The sequence below is a fragment of the Taudactylus pleione genome, unplaced genomic scaffold (assembly GCF_031769625.1).
Source record: "Taudactylus pleione unplaced genomic scaffold, aTauple2 ptg003137l, whole genome shotgun sequence".
Taxonomy (NCBI): Eukaryota; Metazoa; Chordata; class Amphibia; order Anura; family Myobatrachidae; genus Taudactylus; species Taudactylus pleione.
Window position 1 is genome coordinate 4503277 of NW_028287496.1, and position 23466 is coordinate 4526742.

Consider the following 23466-nt stretch of genomic DNA (forward strand, 5'->3'; position numbering starts at 1 on the left):
CGCTCAGCTTACAATGACCACAGGGGGGCGTTTCAGTCGCTCCCTAATATGGGTAAGTAACGCTCAGCTTACAATGACCACATTGGGCATATCAGTCGCCCCCTAATATTGGGTTAGTAACGCTCAGTTTACAATGACCACAGGGGGTGTATCAGTTGCTGCCTAATATTTCCTAAGTAACTCTCAGTTTACAATGACCACATGGGGTATATCAGTCGCTCCCTAATATTGGGTAAGTGACGCTCAGTTTACAATGACCACATTGGGGGCGTATCCGTCTCTCCATAATAGTGGTTAAATACCGCTCAACTTACAATGACCACAGGGGGCGTATCAGTCGCTCCCTAATATGGGTAAGTAACGCTCAGCTTACAATGACCACATTGGGCATATCAGTCGCCCCCTAATATTGGCTAAGTAACGCTCAGTTTACAATGACCACAGGGGGCGTATCAGTCGCTGCCTAATATTTCCTAAGTAACGCTCAGTTTACAATGACCACAGGGGGTATATAAGTCGCTCCCTAATATTGGGTAAGTGACGCTCAGTTTACAATGACCACAGGGGGTATATCAGTCGCTCCCTAATATTGGGTAAGTGACGCTCAGTTTACAATGACCACATGGGGCGTATCAGTCTCTCCATAATAGTGGTTAAATAACGCTCAACTTACAATGACCACAGGGGGCGTATCAGTCGCTCCCTAATATTGGCGTATCAGTCGCTCCCTAATATTGGTAACATATGGCTGGAGCTGAGAGTTTGTATCATCCTTCTTTGCCTCCCAAAAGTAAATGTAAAGCTGAGGGTCACCTTCAATAAAAGCGAGTTATGACCATTTAACCAAAGCAGTCTGTGTCTGTGTCTTTATCTTTAGTATAAGTTAGTTGTAATTTGTTATATTGTCTTTAATTGCAGTAAAGTTATGGATGCCTTAGTTACCATGTCTCATAAAATATATGCAAATACCATATTATCCCTAAGTATGTACAATAGATGACAGAAGTAGCCTATATAAGTATACAGTATGTGCTATTAGCACTATATCTAAGACTGTCTGGGGGCTACAATCATTAGATCTATCTATCTTTGCTCATGTAAACTCGTTAGTACTTTCATTTCATGAGGCAGGTTGTCTAGTTATAAAATGGATCCTTTCCCTGCCCATCATATTATTGCTGGACTGATTCCAAAGCGAGATCACAAAACGAGACAAAAACCGCGCACGCTTACGTCACAGAACACTTTATTGCCCATTTTCTCTATATACTTTCTTAGGTTTTAAGCAAACTAATAATATTTTCTAAAAATTCATATTCTTCTAAAAACAAGCTACAATTTTTGTGGGTGCAGAATAAACAGTTTATTATTATTACTAATGTTGGAAATGTTTTGCACTAAACAGTGTGACCATAAGCTCAGCAGGAGGGTGAGAAAAGCGCTAATTGGGGGAAGAGGTGAGAAAGATTCAGTACAAACAGAAAGAAGCGTTTCCTGATATAGTGTTTATTTATACAGCAAATGTTCTCTTCATATATTGCCTTGCCGGTATTAGCTACTGGTTTCTGGAGACGACTTCTGAAGCTGTTAATGTATCTGAAAATAAGTATAATAGAAACCATTAATATTACATGATATAACGCACGCTATACATATTATTAGTCAGCTAGGGAGAATTATTTCTTATATTACACACATCTACCTAATGGTCACAGTGATGGCATTAGACACATTTATTCAGATTTTATTTACAGCACTTTGTTCAAATATTACCATCACCTGTGTACTAGACATGTATAAATCTGTGCTTTATAACAATAAACTTCTGATACTACAGGAATAGAATATATTCCAGGGAACAGCCTGCAATACAGACAGACAATTACATAAGTCCTGCACCTCTCCTTCTGGAGCTACTGTGAGGTGCACTGCTACTGTACATGGCAGAATGTAATACACACAGACATGGTCCTGGACCTCTCCTTCTAGAGCTACTGTGAGGTGCACTGCTACTGTACATGGCAGAATGTAATACACACAGACATGGTCCTGGACCTCTCCTTCTAGAGCTACTGTGAGGTGCACTGCTACTGTACATGGCAGAATGTAATACACACAGACATGGTCCTGGACCTCTACTTCTAGGGTTACTGTGAGGTGCACTGCTACTGTACATGGCAGAATGTAATACACACAGACATTGTCCTGCACATCTCCTTCTAAAGCTACTGGGAGGTGCACTGCTATTGTACATGGCAGAATGTAATACACACAGACATGGTCCTGGACCTCTCCTTCTAGAGCTACTGTGAGGTGCACTGCTACTGTACATGGCAGAATGTAATACACACAGACATGGTCCTGGACCTCAACTTCTAAAGTTACTGTGAGGTGCACTGCTACTGTACATGGCAGAATGTAATACACACAGACATGGTCCTGCACCTCTCCTTCTAGAGCTACTGTGAGGTGTACTGCTACTGTACATGGCAGAATGTCATACACACAGACATGGTTCTGGACCTCTCCTTCTAGAGTTACTGTGAGGTGCACTGCTACTGTACATGACAGAATGCAATACACACAGACATGGTCCTGCACCTCTCCTTCTAGAGTTACTGTGAGGAGCTCTGCTACTGTACATGGCAGAATGTAACACACACAGGCATGATCCTGCACCTCTCCTTCTAGAGTTACTGTGAGGTGCACTGCTACTGTACATGGCAGAATGTAATACACACAGACATGGTCCTGCACCTCTCCTTCTTGAGTTACTGTGAGGTGCACTGCTACTGTGCATGGCAGAATGTAATACACACAGACATGGTCCTGGACCTCTCCTTCTAGAGTTACTGTGAGGTGCACTGCTACTGTACAGGGCAGAATGTAATACATACACACAAGGTCCTGGACATCTCCTTCTAGAGTTACATGAGTGAAGTTCATACATACAGACAGTGTTGAACTGGGAAATGAAGGGCTCACCAGAGGAATGCAGTGGTAGGGGCCCTTACTTAAGGGGTGTGGTCACCCTCTAGAGGGGGTGTGGCCAGCCACCACAGACGCTTGTCTAACAGTTAGGCATAACTTGGTGTAATTTCTATAAAAGAGAACCAAGCCCCCATGCATATCAGGTAACTGACTGTCTAATAAGGTAACAGTCTATACTTTGAGGTCTGGAACCCAACACCTAGAAGAGGAGGATAGGCCCACAGGCAGTGGGGCCCACCGGGGTTTTCCCCTGTACCCCTGTGGGCCAGTCCAACTCTGCATACAGACATGGTCTGAACCTCTCCTTCTAGAGCTACAATACTGTAAAGAGCTCTGCTTTGCAAGGTGAGATGAATTACACACATAACTAAGCTCCTCCTCCTATGGTCACGTCACTGTGAGGAGCCCTGCTACACAAAGTAATAAGAATATATTACTTATATGGCCATACACTGAAAATTACAAACAATAAATATTAATAGACAGTGCAAGGGAAAACTCAAACAATGAATATAAAGTGAATGGCAGTTAAGAATGGGTAAAACGATCAGAGTCACTGACTGCAAATGGGAGAGCACCGGAAACATGGGTCGTGCATAACGAGAACAAAGAGGTGGAGGGCCCTGCTTGTGAGAGCGCAAAGTCTAGGGGAGGGGGTATAACTGGGAGGAAAATTATGAAGAGATGAGAGGAGGACAGATAGTGCAAGTTAAGAGCTGGTAGGCTTGAAGGAACAGGTGCGTTTTCTTTTCAGGGCATGTTTGAACAAAGTATTCTGTTAGTCTGAATCCTTGGGGGAAAGTAAGTACCAGAGGAGGGGAGAAGCGCAGGAGAAGTGCAGGAGAAGCACAGGAGAAGTCTCGAATGTGGGAGTGAGAGTAGGTAATCAGCACGTAGACCACACTCAGAGGAAGAGGACAATAGGGAATGTGGAGTGAGATTAGTTTAGAGGTATAGGAGAGATGTATATTCTGTATGGGAAGGAGAGACAGGCTGACCTAATGCACATTTGTCACCATTGGCCGTTCACGTGCAATTATGGGTTTGGTAATTGGGCATTTTCTCAGGCCCTGTGGAAATCACCAATATAACAATAAAATGTTCATGAACTGTCTCGTACTTTATTTTTATTTCTGTTATGTATGGTCAATGAACCTGTATTCTCTCAGAGATCATCTCCAGCACTGATACATATACCCTGAGGGATTAATATCAGTTCATGGATTCTATCCCACAGACTCCCCCAAATACACCAGTATCATAGGCCCAGGGGTGACTTCTGTAGTGTTCCTCCATGTCCTGACTCTCAGTAACTCAGTGCCCTCAGACACAAATGCTGACAATACACCTGGCAATGTTTGGTACATGGCTACACTAAAAGCCCCTCCCTGTACATTAAGGCCACTCGCACAAATCTCCAGGATGTCCGGTAACAATCCGTCCTCCTACTCTTTGTACCCATTATACACTATATACTGAGTTTTCTTTCAATGACCCTGGCCAGAAAGAGACATGAGGTATCTTGCTCCAAACTTCAGCTAGCACAGGACTCAGTTGTTTACTATTGGCTTCCATCTTCAGCCTGGTGCTAAAGCCATATCCACTAACCACTTAAAGGCCCTCCGTACAATCCAACAGCCTAGCACAGTCAGTGATGTCTGTACAGTCCCAAAGCCTAGCCTGGTCAGTGAAGTCCGTACAGTCCCACAGCTTCACATGGTTAGTGATGTCCGTACAGTCCCACAGCTTCACATGGTCAGTGATGTCCATACAGTCCCGCAACTTCACATGGTCAGTGATGTCCGTACAGTCCCACAGCTTCACATGGTCACTGATGTCCATACAGTCCCACAGCCTAGCACAGTCAGTGATGTCCATACAGTCCCACAGCCTAGCCTGGTCAGTGAGGTCCGTACAGTCCCACAGCTTCACATGGTCAGTGATGTACGTACAATCCCACAGCTTCACATGGTCAGCAATGTCCGTACAATCCCGCAGCTTCACATGGTCAGCGAGGTACGTACAGTCCCACAGCTTCACATGGTCAGTGAGTTCCGTACAGTCCCGCAGCTTCAAATGGTAAGTGTTGTCTGTACAGTCCCGCATCTTCAAATGGTAAGTGTTGTCCATACAGTCCCACAGCTTCACATGATGAGTGAGGTCCATACAGTCCAGTGGCTTCACAAAGTCAGTAATGTCAGTACAGTCCCACAGCTTCACATGGTCAGTGATGTCCATACAGTCCCACAGCTTCACATGGTCAGTGAGGTCTGTACTGTCCTGCAGCTGGTCACTAATGTACAGTCCTGCAACCTCTCGTGGTTAATGAGGTCTGTACAGTCCCGCAGCTTCACATGGTCAGTGAGGTCCATACAGTCCCACAGCTTTACATGGCCAGTGAGGTCCATACAGTCCTGCATCTTCAGATCGTCAGTGATGTCCGTACAATCATGCAGCTTCACATGGCCAGTGAGTTCCGTACAGTCGAGCAGCCTCACATGGTCAGTGAGGTCCGTTCAGTCCCACAGCTTCACATGGTCAGTGATGTCCGTACAGTCCCACAGCTTCACAAGGTCAGTGAGGTACATACAGTCCTACAGGTTCACATGGTCAGTGATGTCCGTACAGTCCAACAGCTTCACATGGTCAGAGAAGTCCATACAGTCCCGCAGCTTCACATGGTCAGTGATTTCCGTACAGTCCAGCAGCTTCAAATGGTCAGTGATGTCCGTACAGTCCCACAGCTTCACATAGTCAGTGAGGTCCATACAGTCCCATAGCTTCACATGGCCAGTGAGGTCCGTACAGTCCTGCAGCTTCCCTTGGTCAGTGATGTCCGTACAATCATGCAGCTTCACATGGCCAGTGAGCTCCGTTCAGTCCCGCAGCCTCACATGGTCAGTGAGGTCCGTTCAGTCCCACAGCTTCACATGGTCAGTGAGTTCCGTACAGTCCAGCAGCTTCAAATGGTCAGTGGTGTCCATACAGTCCCACAGCTTCACATGGCCTGTGAGGTCCGTACAGTCCCGCAGCTTCACATGATGAGTGAGGTCCGTACAGTCCAGTAGCTTCACATGGTCAGTAATGTCCGTACAGTCTCGCAGCTTCACATGGTTAGTGATGTCCATACAGTTCTGCAGCTTCACATGGTAAGTGAGATCCGTACAGTCCCACTGCTTCACATGGTCACTAATGTACAGTCTTGCAGCCTCTCGTGGTTAGTGAGGTCTGTACAGTCCCGCAGCTTCACATGTTCAGTGAGGTCCATACAGTCCCACATCTTCACATGGCCAGTGAGGTCCGTACAGTCCTGCAGCTTCACATGGTCAGTGATGTCCGTACAATCATGCAGCTTCACATGGCCAGTGAGTTCCGTACAGTACCGCAGCTTCACATGGTAAGTGAGATCTGTACAGTCCCACAGCTTCGCATGGTCACTAATGTACAGACTTGCAGCCTCTCGTGGTTAGTGAGATCTGTACAGTCCCGCAGCTTCACATGGTCAAGACCATCGCGACCATCGAGCTTGTGATGAGACCCTTGTGGTAGGGTCTCGTGGCCACAAGACCCAGAGAGCTTCTGGCTCTAATAGAGCCGGAAGCTCTCCCACTGACATCACTGGTGATGTCAGTGGGGCCGCCCACAATCGGCAGGCATTCGCTTGGGAACGCCTCCGTTTGTGAAGCCAATCCCCGGCCGCATCTACTAAATTGTGCGAGCTGTCAATCACCATCAACAGCTCACCCCCTTTGGTGCGAGACCCGAAGCAACGGAGCACCCATCGCTAGCCGGGTCTCACGCATGCACATGACGGAGCCGGCTCTGTTGTGCGCATGTCCAGTGAGCAAACATCGACCCGGTTGTGAGCGCTCAGCGCTTGCGACTGGGTCTGAATCAGGCCCTGTGATCGAAGAAGGTAGAAGATACCCTGGTCTTCCCTCCATGAATAGCCGTATACCCTATATACTGCAGACTGTGGTTGAAGAAGGTAGAAGATACCCTGGTCTTCCCTCCAGGAACAGATGTACACCCTATATACTGTACACTGTGATAGAAGAAGGTAAAAGTTACCCTGGTCTTCCCTCCAGCAGCAGCCATATACCCTATTTACTGCAGACTGTGGTGCAAGAAGGTAGAAGATACCCTGGTCTTCCCTCCAGGAAGTCATATACCTTATATACTGCACACTGTGATAGAAGAAGGTAGAAGATACCCTGGTCTTCCCTCCAGGAAGTCATATACCTTATATACTGCACACTGTGATAGAAGAAGGTAGAAGATACCCTGGTATTCCCTCCAGGAACAGCTGTATACCCTATATACTGCACACTGTGATAGAAGAAGGCAGAATATACCTTGGTCTTATCTCCAGGAACAGCCATACACCCTATATACTGTACACTGTGATAGAAGAAGGTAGAAGATACCCTGGTCTTCCCTCTAGGAACAGCCATACACCCTATATACTGTACATTGTGATGGAAGAAGGTAGAAGATACCCTGGTCTTCCCTCCAGTAACAGCTATATACCCTATATATTGTAGACTGTGATAGTCAAAGGTAGAAGATACCCTGGTCTAACTTGCAGGAACAGACGTACACCCTATATAATGTACACTGTGATAGAGGAAGGTAGAAGATACCATGGTCTTTCCACCAGGAACAGCCGTACACCCTATATACTGTACACTTTGATGAATGAAAGATAGAAGATACCCTGGTCTTACCTCCAGGAACAGCTGTCCACCCTATATACTGTACACTTTGATGAATGAAGGTAGGAGATGCTTTAGCTCACACAGAACCTCTGTTTTCATCCTCCAATTTCCCAAGTCTTAAGCTTAATGTAGAGACATCAGAAGGTGAAGTAAGATGGGGATTTGGAGGAAACTTGGATATAGTATAGATCCAGTGTAATAGACCTGTCCCCATTACTGAGAAAGCCGCACATCACTGGTGGAGACGTGACTCCAATTAGATGATTACCCCTAGAATCCGGATGTCTATTAGCCTGTTGGCTGGAACAACTTGAAATATTGCAGACACAACTACCTATGGAATAAGATATTTTGGTTTTGGTGGAACAAATTCAGGCCCCTATAGCCCGACACTGTCCGATGAGAAAGGAAAGTACCCAATAAGGGAGACATGAGCTGGATGTAAGGAAGGAGAACAAACTGTAATATACGATTTCCATTTCCACTATTGCTTCTGATAAGAAGACAGCTGCAGTGAGGCCTCGTACACCTCACTAAAGTGATCCTTAGCTGTATGTCAGGCCCAGCTGGGGGAAACCAACTATAGTTGGCGAAATGCAGGCATGCCAGTGCTTTTCACCGCCGTTACAGTTAGGGACGAGCGGGTTCGGTTCTCTGAGAACTGAACTCATCCATATTTCGGGGATCCCCCTGCCTGCCCCGCACCCCTCTGCTGTCGGATCTCCAGGTTTTGCCTTGAGCGGCCATTTTGAAAATCCCTTTGCCTTCAATGGGCAAAACGCTGATTGGCTGACAGCCATGACAGATGCCTGTCAATCAGCTATAAGCCCATTGAATGCAGGGAAAAAAACAACTAAAAGAAGATGGCGCTGGTTTACACGGCTGGCACCCCCCGCTGCCGACACACCTGCTGCCCGCACCCCACACCTTCGGCACCCCCACTGCTGACACCGCCGCAGCCCCGCTGCTGACACCACTGGCTCCCCATGCTGCCGACACCGCTGGCACCCTGCACTGAGAACACCCCGGCACTGCCGACAAAGCCAGCAAACCTGCACTGAAGACATGGATGGCATCCCCGCACTGCTAACACCGCTGGTACCCTTCACTGAGGACACTGCCAGCACCACAGCACTTTCATCCAATGTACTGAGGTCACCGTCAGCAACCCCCGCACTGCCGACACCGCTGGCACCCCCTCTCTGGAGCCTATAGGAACGCCATCTATAGATAGCAATGCCTAATAGGAGCCAAAGAGATTCTTTTTGCAGAATTCCCCAGGAGAGATCTACATTAATAAGATACCTCCTGGAGTCCCCCATGGCTCACGCATGTACAGTACTGGTCTATGGACGTGCATGTGCAATAGGACCGGGACATCCTCACACAGCACAGGACGGCTCTTATTGGTCAGTGACGGGATGTATCGCACCCTCTGTGTGGTTCTCACTCATTATTCTCTGCCTTGGCTGGGAGACACATGTGTAATATCACTCTCTGTCTCGTTGTCACAGAGGTCACTTCTCTTCTATTACCTAATAAAGAGAAGGGAACATCCCTGTCTTATCTCCCTTCCCAGTACTGACGGTTTTCATTTACCAATGATTACGAGGTGATGAGGTAAAAGACTTGGCTGGAACTGGTAACACCGCTGTAGGTATCGGCGAAGTGACCCATCTTGGCACATTCGTCACTTGGGCAGTAGTGGCAGACGCCCTGTAAATGGCATAAAAAATTAAAGAAACATTTTTATTTTATCTATGTATGTTGTCTTTTATAGATTGTCATAGAGCTTAGTCCATGTGAGAAGTCCCTGCCCTAAAGAGCTTACAATCGTTAGTGTACAACAAAATACATGAAACACAATATTAAAAAAAATCTGTACGTTATGGAGAGGAGGAAGTAATATATATTGTATATTATATGAATGAGTTCTGTGACAGTATACAGGTAAAAACTAGCGGACTTTATATACAGCTCATACAAGCCTGAGGTGACTTCTTCTGTTATATCTGGCATAATCCACTATACACTAATAATACACTAATAATTGTCACTATACACTAATAACTGTCACTATACACTAATTGTCACTATATACTAATAATTGTCACTATGCACTAATAATTGTCACTATACAGTAATTGTCACTATATACTAATAATTGTCACTCTGCACTAATAATTGTCACTATATACTGATAATTGTCACTATGCACTAATAACTGTCACTATATACTAAAAATTGTCATGATACACTAATAATTGTCACTATGCACTAATAATTGTCACTATATACTAATAATTGTCACTATGCACTAATAATTGTTACTATACACTAATAATTGTCACTATGCACTAATAGGCCAATGTATAATTTCTGCATATTTTGCAAAACAATCAGACTAATATCGCAGGTCTTTGCAATACAGAAAAAATGTATTATTGCTGGAATATAAAAAGAAGATTTTGCGTAAAACCACTGTGGAATGCAGAGATTAGAGATGCAATGGTGATCATTAGAGATGCAATGGTGATCGTTAGAGATACAATGGTGATCATTAGAGATACAATGGTGATCATTAGAGTTGCAATGGTGATAATTAGATATACAATGCTTGGCATTAGAGATGTAATGGTGATCATTAGAAATGCAATGGTGATCATTAGACATACAGTGGTGATCATTAGAGATACAAAGGTGATCATTAGAGAGACATTGGTGATCAATAGAGATACAATGGTTATCATTAGAGATACAATGGTGATCATTAGAGACACAATGGCGATCATTAGAGATACAATGGTGATCATCGAGATACAATGGTAATCATTAGAGATGCAATGGTGATCATTAGAGATACAGTGGTGATCATTAGAGATACAATGGTGATCATTAGAGATACATTGGTGATCATCGAGATGCAATGGTTATCATTAGAGATGCAATGGTGATCATTAGAGATACAATGGTGATCATTAGAGATACAATGGTGATCATTAGAGATACAATGGTTATCATTAGAGATACAATGGTGATCATTGGCGATGCAATGGTGATCATTAGAGATACAATGGTGATCATCGAGATGCAATGTTTATCATTAGAGATGCAATGGTGATCATTAGAGATACAATGGTGATCATTAGACATTCAATGGTTACCATTAGAGATACATTGGTGATCATTAGAGATATAATGGTGATCATTAGAGTTGCAATGGTGATAATTAGATATACAATGCTTGGCATTAGAGATGTAATGGTGATCATTAGAAATGGAATGGTGATCATCGAGATGCAATGGTTATCATTAGAGATGCAATGGAGATCATTAGAGATACAATGGTGATCATTAGAGATGCAATGGTGATCATTAGAGATACAGTGGTGATCATTAGAGATACAATGGTGATCATTAGAGAGACATTGGTGATCATTAGAGATACAATGGTTATCATTAGAGATACAATGGTGATCATTGGCGATGCAATGGTGATCATTAGTGATGCAATGGTGATCAATAGAGATGCAATAGTGATCATAATAGATGCAATGGTGATCATTAGAGATACAATGGTGATCATCGAGATGCAATGGTTATCATTAGAGATGCAATGGTGATCATTAGAGTTACAATGGTGATCATTAGAGATACAATGGTGATCATCGAGATGCAATTGTTATCATTAGAGATGCTATGGTGATCATTAGAGATACAATGGTGATCTTTAGAGATGCAATGGTGATCATTAGAGATGCAATGGTGATCATTAGATATAATGGTTATCATTAGAGATGCAATGGTGATCTTTAGAGATACAGTGGTGATCATTAGAGAGACATTGGTGATCATTGGCGATGCAATGGTGATCATTAGTGATGCAATGGTGATCAATAGAGATGCAATGGTGATCATAATAGATGCAATGGTGATCATAAGAGATGCAATGGTGATCGTTAAAGATGCAGTGTTGATCGATAGAGATACAATGGTGATCATTAGAGATGCAATGGTGATCATTAGAGATGCAATGGTGATCATTAGATGTGCATTGGTGATCATTGTAGATCAAATGGTGATCATTAGTGATGCAATGGTGATCATTAGTGATGCAATGGTCATCATTAGATATATAATGTTGATCATTAGAGATGCAATGGTGATAATTAGAGATGCAATGGTTGGCATTAGAGATGCAATGGTGATCATTAGATATACAAAGGTGATAATAATAGATGCAATGGTGATAACTAGAGATGCAATGGTGATCATTAAAGATGCAATGGTGATGGATAGAGATACAATGATGATCATTAGAGATGCAATGGTGATCATTAGAGATGCAATGGTGATCATTAGATGTGCAATGGTGATCATTGGAGATGCAATGGTGATCATTAGCGATGCAATGGTGATCATTAGTGATGCAATGGTGATAATTAGAGATGCAATGGTTGGCATTAGAGATGCAATAACGATCATTAGAGATACAGTGGTGATCATTAGAGATACAATGGTGATCATTAGAGATACAATGGTGATCATCGAGATGCAATGGATATCATTAGAGATGCAATGGTGATCATTAGAGATACAATGGTGATTATTAGAGATACAATGGTGATCATTAGAGATACAGTGGTGATCATTAGAGATACAATGGTGATCATTAGAGAGACATTGGTGATCATTAGAGATACAATGGTTATCATTAGAGATACAATGGTGATCATTGGCGATGCAATTGTGATCATTAGTGATGCAATGGTGATCAATAGAGATGCAATGGTGATCATAATAGATGCAATGGTGATAATTAGAGATACAATGGTGATCATCGAGATGCAATGGTTATCATTAGAGATGCAATGATGATCATTAGAGATACAATGGTGATCATTAGAGATACATTGGTGATCATCGAGATGCAATGGTTATCATTAGAGATGCAATGGTGATCATTAGAGATACAATGGTGATCTTTAGAGATGCAATGGTGATCATTAGAGATGCAATGGTGATCATTAGATATAATGGTTATCATTAGAGATGCAATGGTGATCATAATAGATGCAATGGTGATCGTTAAAGATGCAATGGTGATCGATAGAGATACAATGGTGATCATTAGAGATGCAATGGTGATCATTAGAGATGCAATGGTGATCATTAGATGTGCAATGGTGATCTTTGGAGATGCAATGGTGATCATTAGTGATGCAATGGTGATCATTAGTGATGCAATGGTCATCATTAGAGATATAATGGTGATCATTAGAGATGCAATGGTGATAATTAGTGATGCAATGGTTGGCATTAGAGATGCAATGGTGATCATTATAGATACAATGGTGATAATAATAGATGCAATGGTGATAACTAGAGATGCAATGGTGATCATTAAAGATGCAATTGTGATCGATAGAGATACAATGATGATCATTAGAGATGCAATGGTGATCATTAGAGATGCAATGGTGATCATTAGAGATACAGTGGTGATCATTAGAGATACAATGGTGATCATTAGAGATACATTGGTGATCATCGAGATGCAATGGTTATCATTAGAGATGCAATGGTGATCATTAGAGATACAATGGTGATCATTAGAGATACAATGGTGATCATTAGAGATACAATGGTTATCATTAGAGATACAATGGTGATCATTGGCGATGCAATGGTGATCATTAGAGATACAATGGTGATCATCGAGATGCAATGTTTATCATTAGAGATGCAATGGTGATCATTAGAGATACAATGGTGATCATTAGACATTCAATGGTTACCATTAGAGATACATTGGTGATCATTAGAGATATAATGGTGATCATTAGAGTTGCAATGGTGATAATTAGATATACAATGCTTGGCATTAGAGATGTAATGGTGATCATTAGAAATGGAATGGTGATCATCGAGATGCAATGGTTATCATTAGAGATGCAATGGAGATCATTAGAGATACAATGGTGATCATTAGAGATGCAATGGTGATCATTAGAGATACAGTGGTGATCATTAGAGATACAATGGTGATCATTAGAGAGACATTGGTGATCATTAGAGATACAATGGTTATCATTAGAGATACAATGGTGATCATTGGCGATGCAATGGTGATCATTAGTGATGCAATGGTGATCAATAGAGATGCAATAGTGATCATAATAGATGCAATGGTGATCATTAGAGATACAATGGTGATCATCGAGATGCAATGGTTATCATTAGAGATGCAATGGTGATCATTAGAGTTACAATGGTGATCATTAGAGATACAATGGTGATCATCGAGATGCAATTGTTATCATTACAGATGCTATGGTGATCATTAGAGATACAATGGTGATCTTTAGAGATGCAATGGTGATCATTAGAGATGCAATGGTGATCATTAGATATAATGGTTATCATTAGAGATGCAATGGTGATCTTTAGAGATACAGTGGTGATCATTAGAGAGACATTGGTGATCATTGGCGATGCAATGGTGATCATTAGTGATGCAATGGTGATCAATAGAGATGCAATGGTGATCATAATAGATGCAATGGTGATCATAAGAGATGCAATGGTGATCGTTAAAGATGCAGTGGTGATCGATAGAGATACAATGGTGATCATTAGAGATGCAATGGTGATCATTAGAGATGCAATGGTGATCATTAGATGTGCATTGGTGATCATTGTAGATCAAATGGTGATCATTAGTGATGCAATGGTGATCATTAGTGATGCAATGGTCATCATTAGATATATAATGTTGATCATTAGAGATGCAATGGTGATAATTAGAGATGCAATGGTTGGCATTAGAGATGCAATGGTGATCATTAGATATACAAAGGTGATAATAATAGATGCAATGGTGATAACTAGAGATGCAATGGTGATCATTAAAGATGCAATGGTGATGGATAGAGATACAATGATGATCATTAGAGATGCAATGGTGATCATTAGAGATGCAATGGTGATCATTAGATGTGCAATGGTGATCATTGGAGATGCAATGGTGATCATTAGCGATGCAATGGTGATCATTAGTGATGCAATGGTGATAATTAGAGATGCAATGGTTGGCATTAGAGATGCAATAACGATCATTAGAGATACAGTGGTGATCATTAGAGATACAATGGTGATCATTAGAGATACAATGGTGATCATCGAGATGCAATGGATATCATTAGAGATGCAATGGTGATCATTAGAGATACAATGGTGATTATTAGAGATACAATGGTGATCATTAGAGATACAGTGGTGATCATTAGAGATACAATGGTGATCATTAGAGAGACATTGGTGATCATTAGAGATACAATGGTTATCATTAGAGATACAATGGTGATCATTGGCGATGCAATTGTGATCATTAGTGATGCAATGGTGATCAATAGAGATGCAATGGTGATCATAATAGATGCAATGGTGATAATTAGAGATACAATGGTGATCATCGAGATGCAATGGTTATCATTAGAGATGCAATGATGATCATTAGAGATACAATGGTGATCATTAGAGATACATTGGTGATCATCGAGATGCAATGGTTATCATTAGAGATGCAATGGTGATCATTAGAGATACAATGGTGATCTTTAGAGATGCAATGGTGATCATTAGAGATGCAATGGTGATCATTAGATATAATGGTTATCATTAGAGATGCAATGGTGATCATAATAGATGCAATGGTGATCGTTAAAGATGCAATGGTGATCGATAGAGATACAATGGTGATCATTAGAGATGCAATGGTGATCATTAGAGATGCAATGGTGATCATTAGATGTGCAATGGTGATCTTTGGAGATGCAATGGTGATCATTAGTGATGCAATGGTGATCATTAGTGATGCAATGGTCATCATTAGAGATATAATGGTGATCATTAGAGATGCAATGGTGATAATTAGTGATGCAATGGTTGGCATTAGAGATGCAATGGTGATCATTATAGATACAATGGTGATAATAATAGATGCAATGGTGATAACTAGAGATGCAATGGTGATCATTAAAGATGCAATTGTGATCGATAGAGATACAATGATGATCATTAGAGATGCAATGGTGATCATTAGAGATACAATGGTGATCATTAGATGTGCAATGGTGATCATTGGAGATGCAATGGTGATCATTAGCGATGCAATGGTGATCATTAGTGATGCAATGGTCATCATTAGTGATATAATGGTGATCATTAGATATGCAATGGTGATAATTAGAGATGCAATGGTTGGCATTAGAGATGCAATAGTGATCATTAGATATACAATGGTTATCATTAGAGATAGAATGGTTATCATTAGAGATACAATTATGATCATCGAGATGCAATGGTTATCATTAGAGATGCAATGCTGATCATTAGAGATACAATGGTGATCCTTAGAGATGCACTGGTGATCATTAGAGATGCTATGGTTATCATAAGAGATACAATGGTGATCATTAGAGATGCAATGGTGATCATTAGAGATTCAATGGTGATCATTAGAGATACAATGGTGATCATTAGAGATACAATGGTGATCCTTAGAGATACAATGGTTATCATTAGAGATGCAATTATAATCATTAAAGATGCAACGGTTGGCAAGAGAGATGCAATGGTGATCATTTGAGTTACAATGGTCATCATTAGAGATATAATGGTGATCATTAGAGATGCATTGGTGATAATTAGAGATGCAATTGTTGGCATTAGAGATGCAATGGAGATCATTAGAGAAGCAATGATGATCATTAGAGATGCAATGGTGATCATTAGAGGTGCAATGGTGATCATTGGAAATGCAATGGTGATCATTAGCGATGCAATTGTGATCATTAGAGATGCAATGGTGATAATTAGAGATGCAATGGTTGGCATTAGAGATGCAATGGTGATCATTAGAGATGCAATGGTGATCATTAGATGTGCAATGGTGATCAATGGAGATGCAATGGTGATCATTAGCGATGCAATGGTGATCATTAGTGATGCAATGATGATAATTAGAGATGCAATGGTTGGCATTAGAGATGCAATAGTGATCATTAGAGATACAGTGGTGATCATTAGAGATACAATGGTGATCATTAGAGATACAATGGTGATCATCGAGATGCAATGGATATCATTAGAGATGCAATGGTGATCCTTAGAGATACAATGGTGATCATTAGAGATACAATGGTGATCATTAGAGATACAGTGGTGATCATTAGAGATACAATGGTGATCAATAGAGAGACATTGGTGATCATTAGAGTTACAATGGTTATCATTAGAGATACAATGGTGATCATTGGCGTTGCAATTGTGATCATTAGTGATGCAATGGTGATCAATAGAGATGCAATGGTGATCATAATAGATGCAATGGTGATCATTAGAGATACAATGGTGATCATCGAGATGCAATGGTTATCATTAGAGATGCAATGGTGATCATTAGAGATGCAATGGTGATCATTAGAGATACAATGGTGATCATCGAGATGCAATGGTTATCATTAGAGATGCAATGGTGATCATTAGAGATACAATGGTGATCTTTAGAGATGCAATGGTGATCATTAGAGATGCAATGGTGATCATTAGAGATGCAATGGTGATCGTTAGAGTTGCAATGGTGATTGATAGAGAGGCAATGGTGATTATTAGAGATGCAATGGTGATCATTAGAGGTGCAATGGTGATCATTGGAGATGCAATGGTGATCATTAGCGATGCAATGGTGATTATTAGAGATGGAATGGTGATCATAAGATATGCAATGGAGATCACTAAAGATGCAATGGTGATCTATAGAGATGCAATGTTGATCATTAGAAATGCATAGGTGATCGTTAGAGATGCAATGGTGATCGTTAGAGATAGAATGGTGATCTTTAGAGATAGAAAGGTGATCGTTAGAGATACATTGGTGATCGTTAGGGATAGAATGGTGATAGTTAGAGATGTAATGGTGTTCAGTAGAGATGCAATGGTGATCAGTAGAGATGCAATGGAGATCATTAGAGATGCAGTGGTTGGCAATAGAGATGCAATGTTTGGCATTAGAGATACAATGGTGATCATTAGAGATGCAATGGTGATCATTAGAGAAGCAATGGTGATCATTAGAGATGCAATGGTGATCATTAGATATAGAATGGTTATCATTAGAGATACAATGGTTATCATTAGAGATACAGTGGTGATCATTAGAGATACAATGGTAATCATTAGAGATAAAATGGTGAACATAAGAAATTAACATGGTGATAATTAGAGATACAATGTTGATCATCGAGATGCAATGGTTATTATTAGAGATGCAATGGTTATCATTAGAGATGCAATGGTGATCCTTAGAGATGCAATGGTTATCATTAGAGATGCTATGGTGATAATGAGAGATGCAATGGTTGGCATTAGAGATGCAATGGTGATCCTTAGAGATGCCATGATAATCATTAGAGATATAATGGTGATCATTAGAGATACAATGGTGATAATTAGAGATGCAACGGTTGGCATTAGAGATGCAGTGGTTGGCATTAGAGATGCAATGGTGATCATAAGAAATACAATGGTAATCATTGGAGATGCAATGATTATCATTAGAGATACAATGGTGATCATTAGAGATACAATGGTGATCATTAGAGATGCAATGGTTGGCATTAGAGATGCAATGGTGATCAATAGAGATGCCACGATAATCATTAGAGATACAATGGTGATAATTAGAGATGCAACGGTTGGCATTAAAGATGCAGTGGTTGGCATTAGAGATGCAATGGTGATCATAAGAGATAGAATGGTTATCATTGGAGATGCAATGATTATCATTAGAGATACAATGGTGATCATTAGAGATACAATGGTGATCATTAGAGATGCAATGGTGATCATTAGAGATCCAATGGTGATAATTAGAGATCCAAAGTTTATCATTAGAGATGCAATGGTGATCATTAGAGACTTAATGGTGATCATCGAGATGCAATGGTGATCATTAGAGATACAATGTTGATCCTTAGAGATACAATGGTTATCATTAGAGATGCATTTGTGATCATTAAAGATGCAATGGTTGGCATTAGAGATGCAATGGTGATCATTAGAGATACAATGGTCATCATTAGAGATATAATGGTGATAATTAGAGGTGCAATTGTGATCATTGGAGATACAATGGTGATCATTAGCGATACAATGGTAATCATTAGAGATGCAATGGTGATCATTTGAGATGCAATGGTGATCATTAGAGATGCAATGGTGATCGTTAGAGTTGCAATGGTGATTGATAGAGAGGCAATGGTGATTGTTAGAGATGCAATGGTGATCATTAGAGGTGCAATGGTGATCATTGGATATGCAATGGTGATCATTAGCGATGCAATGGTGATCATAAGATATGCAATGGAGATCATTAAAGATGCAATGGTGATCTATAGAGATGCAATGTTTATCATTAGAAATGCATAGGTGATCGTTAGAGATGCAATGGTGATCGTTAGAGATAGAATGGTGATCGTTAGAGATAGAAAGGTGATCGTTAGAGATACATTGGTGATCGTTAGGGATAGAATGGTGATAGTTAGAGATGTAATGGTGTTCAGTAGAGATGCAATGGTGATCAGTAGAGATGCAATGGAGATCATTAGAGATGCAGTGGTTGGCAAAAGAGATGCAATGGTTGGCATTAGAGATACAATGGTGATCATTAGAGATGCAATGGTGATCATTAGAGATGCAATGGTGATCTTTAGAGATACAATAGTGATCATTAGAGAAGCAATGGTGATCATTAGAGATGCAATGGTGATCATTAGATATAGAATGGTTATCATTAGAGATACAATGGTTATCATTAGAGATACAGTGGTGATCATTAGAGATACAATGGTGATCATTAGAGATACATTGGTGATCATTAGAGATACAATGGTTATCATTAGAGATAAAATGGTGAACATAAGAAATACAATGGTGATAATTAGAGATACAATGTTGATCATCGGGATGCAATGGTTATCATTAGAGATGCAATGGTTATCATTAGAGATGCAATGGTGATCCTTAGAGATGCAATGGTTATCATTAGAGATGCTATGGTGATAATGAGAGATGCAATGGTTGGCATTAGAGATGCAATGGTGATCCTTAGAGATGCCATGATAATCATTAGAGATATAATGGTGATCATTAGAGATACAATGGTGATAATTAGAGATGCAATGGTTTGCATTAGAGATGCAGTGGTTGGCATTAGAGATGCACTGGTGATCATAAGAAATACAATGGTAATCATTGGAGATGCAATGATTATCATTAGAGATACAATGGTGATCATTAGAGATACAATGGTGATCATTAGAGATGCAATGGTTGGCATTAGAGATGCAATGGTGATCAATAGAGATGCCACGATAATCATTAGAGATACAATGGTGATAATTAGAGATGCAACGGTTGGCAATAGAGATGCAGTGGTTGGCATTAGAGATGCAATGGTGATCATAAGAGATACAATGGTAATCATTGGAGATGCAATGATTATCATTAGAGATACAATGGTGATCATTAGAGATGCAATGGTGATCATTAGAGATGCAATGGTGATCATTAGAGATCCAATGGTGATAATTAGAGATCCAAAGTTTATCATTAGAGATGCAATGGTGATCATTAGAGACTTAATGGTGATCATCGAGATGCAATGGTGATCATTAGAGATACAATGTTGATCCTTAGAGATACAATGGTTATCATTAGAGATGCATTTGTGATCATTAAAGATGCAATGGTTGGCATTAGAGATGCAATGGTGATCATTAGAAATGCATAGGTGATCGTTAGAGATGCAATGGTGATCGTTAGAGATAGAATGGTGATCGTTAGAGATAGAAAGGTGATCGTTAGAGATACATTGGTAATCGTTAGAGATAGAATGGTGATAGTTAGAGATGTAATGGTGTTCAGTAGAGATACAATGGTGATCAGTAGAGATGCAATGGTGATCAATAGAGATGCAGTGGTTGGCAATAGAGATGCAATGGTTGGCATTAGAGATACAATGGTGATCATTAGAGATGCAAAGGTGATCATTAGAGATGCAATGGTCATCTTTAGAGATAAAATAGTGATCATTAGAGAAGCAATGGTGATCAATTGAGATGCAATGGTGATCATTAGATATAGAATGGTTATCATTAGAGATACAATGGATATCATTAGAGACACAATGATGATCATTAGAGGTACAATGGTGATCATTAGAGATACATTGGTGATCATTGGAGAAACATTGGTGATCATTAGAGATACAATGGTTATCATTAGAGATACAATGGTGAACATAAGAGATACAATGGTGATAATTAGAGAGACAATGTTGATCATCGAGATGCAATGGTTATCATTAGAGATGCAATGGTTATCATTAGAGATGCAATGGTGATCCTTAGAGATGCAATGGTTATCATTAGAGATGCTATGGTGATCAGTAGAGATGCAATGGTGATCATTAGAGATGCAATGGTGATCATTAGAGATGCTATGCTGATCATTTGAGAAATAATGGTGATCATTAGAGATATAATGGTGATCATTAGAGATGCAATGGTGATAATTAGTGATGCAAAGGATGGCATTAGAGATGTAATGGTGATCATTAGAGATACAATGGTGATCATTAGAGATACAATGGTTATCATTAGAGATGCAATGGTAATCATAAGAGATCCAATGGTGATCATTAGAGATGCAATGGTGATAATGAGAGATGCAATGGTTGGCATTAGAGATACAACGGTGATCATTAGAGATATAATGGTGATCATTAGAGATCCAATGGTTATTATTGGAGATCCAATGGTTATCATTAGAGATACAATGGTTATCATTAGAGATGCAATGTTGATCATTAGAGATGCAATGGTTGGCATTAGAGATGCAATGGTGATCATTAGAGATACAATGGTGATCATTAGAGATATAATGGTGATGATTAAAGATGCAATGGTGATAATTAGAGATGCAATGTTTGGCATTAGAGATGCAATGGTGGGCATTACAGATGCAACGGTGATCATTAGAGATGCAACGATGATCACTAGAGATGCAATGGTGATCATTGGAGATGCAATGGTGATCTTAAGAGATCCAATGGTTATCATTAGAGATGCAATGGTGATCATTAGAGATACAGTGGTGATCATTAGATATACAATGGTGATCATTAGAGATACAATGGTGATCATTAGAGATACAATGGTGATCATTAGAGATAGAATGGTGATCATTAGAGATACAATTATGATCATCGAGATGCAATGGTTATCATTAGAGATGCAATGCTGATCATTAGAGATACAATGGTGATCATTATAGATGCAAAGGTTATCGTTAGAGATGCAATGGTGATCGTTAGAGATGCAATGGTTATCATTAGAGATGCAATGGTGATCATTAGAGATGCAATGGTTGGCATTAGAGATGCAATGCTGATCATTAGAGATACAATGGTGATCATTAGAGATATAATGGTGATCATTAAAGATGCAATGGTGATAATTAGAGATGCAATGGTTGGCATTTAGAGATGCAATGGTGATCATTAGAGATACAATGGTTATCATTAGAGATGCAATGGTGATCATTAGAGATACAATGGTGATCATTAGAGATGCAATGGTTGGCATTAGAGATACAATGGTTGGCATTAGAGATACAATGCTGATCATTAGAGATGCAATTCTGATCCGTAGAGATGTAATGGTGATAATCAGCTATACAATGTTTATCATTAGAGATGCAATGGTGATGATTAGAGATGCAATGGTGATCATTAGAGATGCAATGGTGATCATTAGAGTTGCAATGGTTATCATTAGATATACAATGGTGATCAGTAGAGATACAATGGAGATCATTAGAGATACAATGGTGATCATTAGAGATGCAATGGTTGGCATTAGAGATGCAATGGTGATCAATAGAGATGCCACGATAATCATTAAAGATATCATGGTGATCACTAGAGATGCAATGGTTGGCATTAGAGATGCAATGGTTGGCATTAGAGATGCAATGGTGATCCTTAGAGATGCCATGATAATCATTAGAGATATAATGGTGATCATTAGAGATGCAACGGTTGGCATTAGAGATGCAGTGGTTGGCATTAGAGATGCAATGGTGATCATAAGAAATACAATGGTAATCATTGGAGATGCAAATATTATCATTAGAGATACAATGGTGATCATTACAGATACAATGGTGATCATTAGAGATGCAATGGTTGGCATTAGAGATGCAATGGTGATCAATAGAGATGCCACGATAATCATTAGAGATACAATGGTGATAATTAGAGATGCAACGGTTGGCATTAGAGATGCAGTGGTTGGCATTAGAGATGCAATGGTGATCATAAGAGATACAATGGTAATCATTGGAGATGCAATGATTTTCATTAGAGATACAATGGTGATCATTAGAGATACAATGGTGATCATTAGAGATGCAATGGTGATCATTAGAGATCAAATGGTGATAATTAGAGATCCAAAGTTTATCATTAGAGATGCAATGGTGATCATTAGAGACTTAATGGTGATCATCGAGATGCAATGGTGATCATTAGAGATACAATGTTGATCCTTAGAGATACAATGGTTATCATTAGAGATGCATTTGTGATGATTAAAGATGCAATGGTTGGCATTAGAGATGCAATGGTGATCAT

At 40.1% G+C, this 23466-nt stretch overlaps 1 protein-coding gene across 1 annotated transcript in view; it reads right to left on the reverse strand.

The window, feature by feature from the left end:
* Positions 1–1349: 1349 nt before the first annotated feature.
* The window catches only part of LOC148430841 (pancreatic triacylglycerol lipase-like), a 168975-nt gene continuing 146858 nt past the window's right edge, over positions 1350–23466 (reverse strand). The window contains exons 12-13 of the mRNA XM_088466432.1: positions 9309–9425; positions 1350–1596 (exon numbers count right to left, since the gene is read on the reverse strand). Of these exons, the coding sequence (XP_088322558.1) occupies positions 9315–9425 (111 nt within the window). The 3' untranslated portion in view covers positions 1350–1596; positions 9309–9314. The remainder of the gene's footprint in view (positions 1597–9308; positions 9426–23466) is intronic.